Here is a 12038-nt window from a genome sequence, read left to right on the forward strand (position 1 = left end):
ATGGCATGATTTATATTTTTTACAAATCCGTCAATATCATGAATTGCCCTTAATTTTTATAATTATTTTGGAATATCTTATTTGCTAGAATATTTTAAACTATAATATGCCTTTATTTTTTAATTGCTTGCCTCTGCATTTTGACTTTCTTAATTTTGACTAATTTTATAAAATATATAAATGCTTTCTTATTACTTTCTATTTTAATTCTGTCTAATAATTTTGTTTCTCTTTTCTGCTTATAATGCTTTCTAGCTATGAAGATAATAAGCCATTCATCAAGTAAGATCATTAGTTAGACATGGGATGCACTGACTTTAAATCCTCTCATTCCGTCCTATTTTCTACAGTTCCTTTCTCCTTAAGCTATTCATGATGAAATCTCTCCCAAATTATTTTATTTTGAAGTTGTCCTTATGTTTTTGTCTCATTTCAGCTAGGCTTCTTCATGCTTCAGTTATAAAACCTTAGGTTCACCTAAGATTAGTTTCTTAGAATCTGAAGTTTAGGTGTTAAGTGATTATCTGCCATTTAACCTTTCTGTATGTGTCACATTATTCAGTGTCTTGAGTGCACCACAGGAATAAAAATATAGGAGTAAACTAATTAAGGACTCCTTAATTTCTTTAACCAAAATGCACATAAAAGACAATAAAGTCACGGGGGATGTTTTACACCTTGTATTTTAATATAGTTTTCATACCTTGTTTATTCTGAGTAAGAAAAGGTCATACCTGCTGTTGCTGTTTTCACTGGAGACTGCAGTACTAAATGCTATTGTTCTTTCTTTAATCAATGAAAGGTTAAAGCCAAAATGCTGTTGAATTTGAATGTGAACATAAAGTCAACTGCTACTACTGATATGTTAATATTCAAGTGTGATGTGTGTTGTTCTCTCATTGAACCTGTTAATGAAATGCACTTTATTTTTTCAGGTCTTGGGTGCTTGGTGCTTTCGCTCTTCTGTGTCTTCTTGGCCTAACCTGGTCATTTGGGTTGCTTTTTATTAATGAGGAGACTATTGTGATGGCTTATCTCTTCACCATCTTTAATGCTTTCCAGGGAGCGTTCATTTTCATCTTTCACTGTGCTCTCCAAAAGAAAGTAAGTGAAAACACTTAGAGGCTCTGCTTAACTTGTTCTTTGATTTGAAAATAATGCATATAATAGGGAAGGTTTTAAGTTACAACTGGAATATTATTAATAGCATTATATTTTAATCATAAATTAATTGTAATGAAAGTCAGGAAGCTCAGGCTTCACATGTAAAATGTGTCAATACCAATCATCTCTTGAATGTCAATTTGGGAATATTATAAACTAGATACTTATGTTAAGATTTCTTCTTTGGAGTCTACAAAAATGCTTTGTGCAAAGGGTATACAAGAAAAATAAAAAGTTAAATAATCTTGTTCTTTGCTCAGTAAAAGGAATGCAGTGGTTCAAAACAAAATTGAGTATAAGGATAAATGGTCTAAATTTTAAAAGCACAAGATATACAAAAAAATGAACATCAATGTTGTCTTTTGAGTAGTTTTGAAAGATCTTAAAACCCAGCAATTTCATATCTCATATCTTATTATTTTGTCCTGATTTAATGTTAAGTGGAGTCAGCAAAACTGATTCAAAAATTAAAGTTGAAGGTGAAAAATGTTAATCTATTACAAGAAGATGTTAAACCTAAGAGAATAGCTTAGCTACCATTTAAGTTTAAAATGTCTATGCCTATCACCAGGTATCATCCTTTCCCTGTCTGCATATCTAATATAGTCTTTTTATTCTGTTATTCCTAGTTGGTCACTAAACTGAACAGAGAAATAGAGTTGTGAAAGTGAAAACTATTATGTTTTCAGTCCTGACAAGATGATAGTGTTGTTACTTCCATCAGTTCTGAATAAGCTATAATTGTGAGATAATGACAGTGGAATGTGCAATACTGACAAATATAATGTACATTCACAGCAATATAGGCATTAGGCAAAACCAACACCGGAGGGTATTATTTGGATAAAATACCATTTTGATTGCCGTTGTCTTGGTTATATAGGATTTCAGAGCAGTTAATAGCCATTAAGTGTGCCGAAATTTTTTGTGAGGTATCATGTATTATTTAGTAACACTGAACCTTAACTTTCTAAACATTATACAGGTATAACCTTGTAATTACTTTGGTTTTTATATATTTTCTGCATAGATGAGCATTTTATATACATGCAGATAATCACATATTCATACCTTGTGTCAAATGTTTTTGACAAAGCATAAACTTAGCAGAAAAAGGATGAGGTCATCATTATTTCCTCATAGAGTTTGTATATTAATTTTACAGAGATTTTGCTATGCTTTTTAATTAACAATTACATTTTAAAATCATTGTGTGACATTTCTTTTGAACAAGTTCTACTTAGTCTTGGATATGTCCTATTGGGTGCTGCCAGGATGAATTGTTAAGAATATAAGATGATTTAGTTAAAATCATGGTTCTAACTGCTTGAGTGAGCATATTTAGGCAGAGAAAATGCTTTGAAAATTCAACCCCATTGTTATTTGTTCTAATAGATACAATTAAATAAAGCTAAGAGGATGAAAATTCAAGTGCACTTAGATTTAAAAGGTCATTAGTGACTTTAATTCTCTAATTTCCCAAGGAATAAGTGTCAAAGTTTTGGCCTTTGCAGGCAGATATTGAGCATAGAAATGGGGGTGGGGTGGGGAGGGGGAAGCCTTTGAGTGTTTTTTGTAACCTACTAGAAAAAATAATTTCTTATGCAGCCTCTCCTTCTTCTGTCTTGTAATTTCAAAGTCTGGCTCTTAGCCTCAATGAAACCTGTTTCTATGCCAGTAAAGCTACACAGAATCCAGAACTCTCCCCCACTCCTCCCAATTCTTGACCACCTAAGTGGGGCCCTATTATTTAGCAGTTGTTTGGACCTCACTTTTTAAAGTTTCAACTTTCTTTTAGGCCTGACAACTTTTCTATCTATTCATATGTCCAAGCTTCAGGGGAAAAGGGAAATTACATGGGTAACTCATTAATGTGAATGGAAATTGCTTAAATAGTTCCCTTGTGTGCTAATAAAGTGAATAGGCATCTTAGACTCTACACTAAATGTTAGAGCTAGACACATCAGAAAATGAAGAAAACATTCCATCCTAATTAATGGCATATGTATCAAAGGACTTTTTTTCCTTTATTCTTGTGCCAAAGTAGTCTTTCATTATAAAGAGGTCACCTGCAACACCATGCAATCTAGTAAAAGAAGTTTATGTACTGACCTACCTAAGAGGACACGAAGCACATAAACCTTAAATGACTGAATTACAAGTGGTTAAATGTAATTAAGCAAGGAAAATACTAAATTTTTTATCTTATTTTCTTAGCATGAAATAGAAAATTGGGTTTCCTAAGGCTGTAGCTAGAATAAGGCTTTTAAGATATTACCATTGTATTAATAAATAACATTTGCATAATGAAAACAGGGTATAAAGCATTTCTACATTTGATATCACCCTTTAAAGATCCTACTAGCCAGTCTAGTGGACAGAGGTGTTTTTCTGATTACCATTTCACCAGTTTCAATTGAACTTGACTTTGTAATCTCCACGGAAAAGTGTTAGTGGGACTTCTTGTCTTGTCTGCTCATTTAATTAGAGAGAGAGAGAGGAGCAAGTATATTTATATTAATCCCTTGGTCTTGGGGTTTTTTAATGCAGGTACGAAAAGAATATGGCAAGTGCTTCAGACACTCGTATTGCTGTGGCGGCCTCCCAACTGAAAGCCCTCACAGTTCAGTGAAGGCGTCCACCACCAGAACCAGTGCTCGGTATTCCTCTGGCACACAGGTAACAAAGAGTTTGACAGCATCTTTAATTAATCTTCTTTATGGAAAGCCTTCTGAGACATGTTCTTTTCAGATGTACTAATTGTCTCCTCATTATAATGATCTAGGTAGCAAATACTTGCCTTCTTAGTATTTTGGTTTTAATTTCTTCCTAAGTATTTCTTCAAGGTGTTTCTTTAAGTGTAAACATCCTTTTTTGAGAGGTATACTTTTTTAAGAAGTATGTCATAATCATTAGATATCCTAAGCTCACATAGCACAGGACTCAGTAGGCATTCAGTAAACATTTGTTGACTAACTAGCCATCTCCACTTTAAAAAAAGACAATAAGTGAACACTGTTTTTAAGATTGGAAAATTAAATACTCCTTAGTAGAGAAGCAACAGAGGAATATAGACTTCCTTAGTTCTAGAACAGAATCAACACACATTTTTTTTAAAAAAGGTCAAAAGATAATTCTGCACAGATTGTTTAGGGTACATCTTTGTGTGTCTTTAATGTAAGGTAAGCTTGGGAAAACTAACATAACATATGTCTTGCTATTTTATGTTAATAGAGTCGTATAAGAAGGATGTGGAATGACACTGTGAGAAAACAATCTGAATCTTCTTTTATCTCAGGTGACATCAATAGCACTTCAACACTTAATCAAGGTCAGTTACTAGGAAAATTTGAGTTTACAATTTAAATTTTGTGCCTTTTGCCAATTTGCAATAATTCTAGAGAAAATGCTGAATTTTCCTCTCAAATCGGTTTATATCACAAGCTCTTAAACCTGTTGAGTCATCTTTTATCCTTTACTAAAGTACATATAAATTCTTTTTATTCAATAATGTAATGCAAAAAGTATGATTTCAAATACCATGTTAACAGGGTGAGGCTGGAAAAAGTAATTTCTGAGAGCATGCTTTGCCTCAGATCAAAATGTTTTCCTAGTGAATACAGATTTATTCTTTCTAAACGTACATTTATGTAAGTTTTCTTCTTAAAACGTTAGTATAATTAGAATAACTACTATTCACATTAAACAGTGCCAGTTTTGCAGTGAAAATTCTTATTTGTAAAATTCTTCTGTTTTTACGTTTCTTTCAAAAAGTAAAAAGTAAATGTCAAAACATTTACACTAACTCTTCATAAACAAATAATTAAACTACATGAGAATTTACAAAGTAATTTTTATATTTGAGTTGTTATTATTTAATGTATCTACAATTATAGCCTTAAACTTATCACCTAATCAATATAATTCCAACTTAAAATAATATGGCAAATAAAATAATTTAGCCAGATAAGGGCACAAGTACATGTACAGACACATATTCCTGAGTACAAGTTTAGTAAATTTCAATTTATTTTGAAAAAAATCATATATTATTTGATATATTCTTGGAAAGGTAATTTATCCAGGTAATTTCAGTTTTGATGTACTGTTTTGTAATATATTATGTTATATTTTATCACAATGTAGTATGAAAGCCATTTCTCATTGTTGACATTGTTCTGATGAGATTCTGGTTTAAAATGAAAAAAAGCACATGTATGGCATCAAAACCAACTTGAATTTTAAAATATTTTTAGCCAAATTACATTAGCTATGCAAAATGCATGTTTGATAAGTATTGAAAGGTTTGTAATTTGTCAATTAGAATGAGTGAAATGTGTGTTTATTCCATTGCTCTGATGTTTTACCTAATTCTGTTAAGATGACTATCAAAAAGGAAATGAATTATTCAATGATTCATTTTTGAAACCTGGCAAATAAGATTACAGAAGGAGAATTCTTGTTGTATAGAATTTGTGAATGGTCTAATAATTCATTATACACAGTCTCTTTTTTCCCCTCAGCATGTGTGCTCTTGCATTTACTAAGAGAAGCTTGGTGCAATGTGTCATACTTTTTACCTGTTTGTGAAAGTTGTTTTTCCTCCTGCTTGTATCAGAGTTGGTATTAACACCGATGTTTTCATGAGGGATAATCCCACACCTGTAAATTCTGAAAATTTGAGATTCCCTCTTCTGGGCCTCAGTGGTTAGGTTTTTAATATTAAGCAGTAACATCTTGAAACGTAATGTTGATCTCTGTGCATTTAATTGCCATTTTTGTTTAACAGTGATTTTGTATAAATTAGTAAATGTCATCCTCAGCAGGTGTTTACTTGGGGGACTTAGAAAGCACCTGTGAATTGCTGAAATTTAACTTCCCTCTTCCCTTTCTCCTTCAAATTAGTAGTTCAAATACAGTCAGAAAATTTCAGCAGATTTTCCATTGCCAACTTATCCACTACCCTTGATGAATACGAAAAGTACTTTACTGCAACTGCAACACTAAAATAAGAGAACTGATGTATTTTTTTCTGTTTCTTTGCTTTAGGAATGACTGGCAATTACCTACTAACAAACCCTCTTCTTCGACCCCACGGCACTAACAACCCCTATAACACATTGCTCGCTGAAACAGTTGTATGTAATGCCCCTTCAGCTCCTGTGTTTAACTCACCAGGTGTGCTTATACTTACGAATACAACTACCTTTCTTTGCTGCTAAACAGAACTCTGATCTTTGCCCTCTTTCTAGAACACTCAAGTTGCCATATACTTACTATTACATCCTTAATTTCTCAGTTAAAAAGCATTATGGTATTGCCCATGCCAGGCTTCTAAAACTGCACTATATTATAGTAAAAATTCAGTCATGATAGTATTTACCAATAATTATCCATGTTTTTGACACAGGTGGCATAAATCTTAATATATTATTACAGGACTGACATCACATGGTCTGAGAGCCCATCTTCAAGATTTATATCATTTAGAGGTATCCTATCTATGTAATATACTATTCAGTTGACTCTAAAGCTTGCTGACGGAGTTTGCTTCTGGCATGGCTTAGCTAATAATTTGGATGCCTAGGTATAGAAAACTACATCCAGCATTATCAATGTAACCAAACTATAGTATAGTGCAGCTTTATGGTAGTTTTTCTTTCTTCTTAAAAAACTTTAAGAATAAAGTTAATATTAGTCAGTTTGTACCTATAGTTTTTTATTGGGGGAGGGGGAGAGATTGTCACTAACCCATCCTGTATTTTACTGTATTTTCTAATAGCTTATTTATTTAAAATATATATATATATTTAATATTAACAGAATTTTCAAGAGTTTGGTGAAAGTTATTGCATAATTACAGTTAGCATATAATCTTTATTTGTGATTGGTATTTGCCACTAAATTAAACACAGAACTTCGTTTCCGTTTTGTTTTTTTTTTTCTTGACATTCTTTTTTAACGTAACTGCAGCTTCTCTTTTCATTCTCTTGTTTTTCTTACTTTCCTTATGCTTTCCTCTAGCAACCTACAGAGAGACAAGTATGGGAGTAAAACTTAACTTTGCCTATCAAACGTAAATTTTTTCAGCATGATTTTTAACCGGCACAATTGAAACATAACTAGCAGTCATGAAGTAGACTCAGCGGGCAAGTGGTTCACAATTTGCAACTCAAATGTTTCCAAATTCAAACAGTACATCTATACGTACTGCCTTTTGTCAGTAATAGAGGTCTGTAGCAAATGCTGTCCGTACTTAAGTACATGCAATGCTGAAATAATTTGCTCTTTAAAGCCTGAGGTACTGTCAACCAGAATGCTTAATAATTGACTTATCATTTCTGCATTCCCACAGTAATCTTGCTACAGGCTGTGGAAAGTCTTCCAGTGAATTACCTGAACTTGGGCAGAAAAAGTTGCCTCTTCAAAACCAGCCAAAGATGTGCTTAAATCTGCAGTATATCATAGAAAACACCTTTTGGATGACCCAGTATATATTTTTATATTTATTAAACAACAATAAAAAGAAAAATGACAAGATCAAACCTCGACAGAGGAAACAAATGCTAGCAACTGATCCCCGTGTCACTTATAATTTAAAACATCAAATGTTTCCTAGTAGTAGATCTTCTAAAGTTTGTGGCGCATATATAAATTTATAAAGCTGGAGATTTGTGTCAACGAGGCTAAAGGAAGCCGTGCAAAGAACTATCGTAACTTCGTTTTGTTAAACATGCCTTGGAGCATGATACAAATCGAATTGTCAGCTTTTCAAATGTAGAAGTTGGATCAGAATTTTTTAAATAAGATGAGTCAATAATAAATATGACACCCCCCCCCATTTTCTCATTTTCTGCTAATGATAATTAATTGAGCATTTATTAGGTATTTATTGGTCATGACATTGAGTTTTCTAGGATAATCTGCAGCTTTAAGAGTGGAGTGAGCACTTAAAAAGGGAAATTTCCTATTGTTTCAAAGAATTAATTTTTTTCCTAAACTCCTCCAAGCCTTGCATACAATGCAGCAGCCTCACAGTGGTCAGTCTCATTTCAATAACATCATTTCATTCTTTTTTTTTCCAGACCTATCTGTAGACAAGTGATTTTTTTCTCTAGGATTTTGAGAACGAATAACCTAACTTTCCATGGTACAGACCATTTAATTTTCTCTAAAACCTTTTTTTTTTTTTTCATCTGCCTGAGAAGCACTGTGATGTCTTAGTTTACATGTTTATGTGTCTGTAGAAAAATACAACTCTGATTCAAAGAGAGCATGTTACCATATTTTTTTTCCTCCTGAACCTCTTTTCATAGCTTCAGCAGACGTATCCAATCTTTCATTCCTTTAGAAATAAAAATATATTAGCCAAGGCTGACACCCTTTTCCCATTCCACAGTTGATATTTATTCTTGGTTTAATTTCTGTGACCCATACTTAAGAAATCTCCTAACATTTCTGCGTTTAACCTCCACGCCCATGGTGTCTGTGGGCCAGTCTCGTACAGTAGACTCTGCTGGTTCATTCGGTGCTGTCACTGTGACTGATGCAGACTGCAGGGCTGCAGGCAAACTTTGACCAATTGGAGCCTGGGGCCATTGCCGTTAGAGTATTAGTACCAAATAAAAGTTCAAAATAATAAGAAGTATTCAATGAAAAAGTAAAAGGCTGCTATTGCTGGTAATCTAATTTGTTGAACCCTTGCTCTGACTAAGTTGCTGAGAAGCTTAGAAATTCTTCATCATGTTACAATAAATCATTTTACTTTCTTTTATATATCAGCTACTCTTAGGCCAGATAGCCTGAGCAGACAGACATGATGTGAGTTGTCCAAAGTGAGTCATTCCACCTGCTGTCTATCGTGTTGTTGGATGGTGCTTGTGGGCCCCTGGTCCAGTCAGTATGAGAGACGGCTGTCTTTGTTTAACGTAATTCTTTGTGTCTGTCCATTTTTTCATTCTTTTTTTCACTTCATCTCCAGAAAAAGGAAATGTTAGAATGTTGTTTAAAGAGTTGCTTGCCAGTTATGTGGGTTTATGTTGTACATTTGCCTTCAGTTTTTGTATGTGACTTATTCCTTTTTAATTTAGTGTTGTTTAGGACAAATTCTGTTAATTTTATTTTTATAAACCATAGTCTCGTACTTTAAAATGTAAATGTCACTAATGAATTGCTTTGCATTAACTATGCAAGGGCATGGAGTGAAGTCTTTATAAGAGTGTCAGAGATTTGACCAAAAATCAATTCATAACTACTGTCTCCCCGAAATTGATTAAGCAACATTCTCTATACCATCTTCCCTCCCTGGAAAACAGTATTATTCTTTCACACTTGTTCCTGTTATCTAAGGGGTTGCAACTGTTGACAGTTGGGAATGCAGGAAAGCCTGGCACTTTCCAAGTGTTAGCTTTCAAATACAACTTTGTCCTGAACGACATTAAAAAGTTTTGTACAAAAAAGTAAAGATTCTTGAGGAAGGAACAGAGGCAGTAACCGAGCCCCTTCCTTTTCTGTTTCAGGACATTCACTGAACAATGCCAGGGATACAAGTGCCATGGATACTCTACCGCTAAATGGTAATTTCAACAACAGCTACTCACTACGCAAGGGGGACTATAATGACGGCGTGCAAGTCGTGGACTGTGGACTAAGTCTGAATGATGCCGCGTTTGAGAAAATGATCATTTCAGAATTAGTGCACAACAACCTACGGGGCAGCAGCAAGGCTCACAACCTCGAGCTCACACTACCAGTCAAGCCTGTGATCGGAGGGAGTAGCAGCGAAGATGACGCTATTGTGGCAGATGCTTCGTCTTTAATGCACAGCGACAACCCAGGGCTGGAGCTCCATCACAAAGAACTCGAGGCGCCGCTCATTCCTCAGCGGACTCACTCCCTTCTGTACCAACCCCAGAAGAAAGCGAAGCCCGAGGGGACTGACAGCTACGTCTCCCAGCTGACAGCCGAGGCCGAGGACCACCTACAGTCCCCCAACAGAGACTCTCTTTACACAAGCATGCCCAACCTTAGAGACTCTCCGTATCAGGAGAGCAGCCCCGACATGGAAGAAGACCTGTCTCCATCCAGGAGGAGTGAGAATGAGGACATTTACTATAAGAGCATGCCAAACCTTGGAGCTGGCCATCAGCTTCAGATGTGCTACCAGATCAGCAGGGGCAATAGTGACGGCTACATAATCCCCATTAACAAAGAAGGGTGTATTCCAGAAGGAGATGTCAGAGAAGGACAAATGCAGCTGGTGACAAGTCTTTAATAGTGCAGCTAAGGAATTCCAGCAGCCCCATGCAAGTGTCAGTAAATAAAGACAGGCTCCGTTGGCCTGATACAGCTCCCTCAGACTCTGCTTGAAGAGATGGCTCTGTTGACCTGTGGTTCTCCAGTGTAAAAAAGATGACTGAACCTTGCAGTTCTGTGAATTTTTATAAAACATACAAAAACTTTGTATATACACAGAGTATACTAAAATGAATTATTTGTTACAAAGAAAAGAGATGCCAACCAGGTATTTTAAGATTCTGCTGCTGTTTAGAGGAATTGTGAAACAAGCGGAAACAACACTTTCCAGCCATTTTACTGCAGCAGTTTGTGAACTAAATTTGTAAATATGGCTGCACCATTTTTGTAGGCCTGCATTGTATTATATACAAGACGTAGGCTTTAAAATCCTGTGGGACAAATTTACTGTACCTTACTGTTCCTGACAAGACTTGGAAAAGCAGGAGAGATATTCTGCATCAGTTTGCAGTTAACTGCAAACCTTTTACATTAAGGCAAAGATTGAAAACATGTTTAACCACTAGCAATCAAGCCACAGGCCTTATTTCATATGTTTCCTCAACTGTACAATGACCTAGTCAAAAATGGCTAAAGAAATTATATTTTGTTCTATTGCTAGGGTAAAATAAATACATTTGTGTCCAACTGAAATATAATTGTCATTAAAATAATTTTAAAGAGTTTGGAGAAAATATTGTGTAAAGCTCTTGGTTGCACATATGTTATCAAATGTTTTTTCTTACACTTCGTCATTGTAAGTTCTACCCATTTTCACTTATTTTCCACTGTATACAGTGTTCTGCTTTGACAAGTTAGTCCTTATTCTTACATTTAAATTTCTTATGGCCAAAAGAACGTGTTTTATGGGGAAAAAAACTCTTTGAAGCCAGTTATGCCATGCCTTGCACAAATGTGGTGAAATCTAGAAAAGATTGTTTGTCACCCCTCTGTTTGTTCTTGAACAGGGGGCAAAGAGGGCACTGGGCACTTCTCACAAACTTTCTAGTGAACAAAAGGTGCCTATTCTTTTTTAAAAAATAAAATAAAACATAAATATTACTCTTCCATATTCCTTCTGCCTATGTTTAGTAATTAATTTATTTTATGATAAAGTTCTAGTGAAATGTAAATTGTTTCAGCAAAATTCTGCTTTTCTTTTCATCCCTTTGTGTAAACCTGTTAATAATGAACCCATCACTAATATCCAGTGTAAAGTTTAACACGGTTTGACAGTAAATAAATGTGAATTTTTTCATGTAGCTAACGTGCACTTTTATGTATGATACGTAATTGGCTTTAACACACCGGTCGTTTGCCACCCTGCTCCCCTTGGGTATACTAGGTTCCTTCACAATATAACCCACGGATATGCAAAAGAATACAGTTCAGCTGCCTGATGGTTCTATATCCTGAAAAGAATATATTTGTATTCTAATTACCATTACCTATGCACAAAATCTGGCAGATAGGTTTCAATAGGGAAATATACTGAAAGTATTTGTGTCTGTTGCATTGCAACAGAGCCAAAACAAATAAAAATGAAAAAAAGAAGACGTGTTGGAAATCTCAAGTCAAAT

At 34.6% G+C, this 12038-nt stretch overlaps 1 protein-coding gene across 9 annotated transcripts in view; it reads left to right on the top strand.

Annotated features, from left to right (window-relative positions):
- The window catches only part of ADGRL2 (adhesion G protein-coupled receptor L2), a 180052-nt gene extending 168372 nt beyond the window's left edge, over positions 1-11680 (top strand). For 7 of the 9 annotated variants that reach the window (XM_068540173.1, XM_068540170.1, XM_068540169.1 and 4 more), the window contains exons 17-20: positions 936-1104; positions 3715-3843; positions 4399-4495; positions 9684-11680. In XM_068540173.1, coding sequence (XP_068396274.1) covers positions 936-1104; positions 3715-3843; positions 4399-4495; positions 9684-10438 — 1150 coding nt within the window. In that variant the 3' untranslated portion in view covers positions 10439-11680. Of the gene's footprint in view, positions 1-935; positions 1105-3714; positions 3844-4398; positions 4496-6574; positions 6657-9683 lie in introns of all 9 variants that reach the window. The other 2 variants (XM_068540176.1, XM_068540177.1) reach the window with 2 other exon arrangements.
- The last annotated feature ends 358 nt before the right edge of the window (positions 11681-12038 follow it).

The sequence above is a fragment of the Eschrichtius robustus genome, chromosome 3 (genome assembly GCF_028021215.1).
Source record: "Eschrichtius robustus isolate mEscRob2 chromosome 3, mEscRob2.pri, whole genome shotgun sequence".
Classification (NCBI taxonomy): Eukaryota; Metazoa; Chordata; class Mammalia; order Artiodactyla; family Eschrichtiidae; genus Eschrichtius; species Eschrichtius robustus.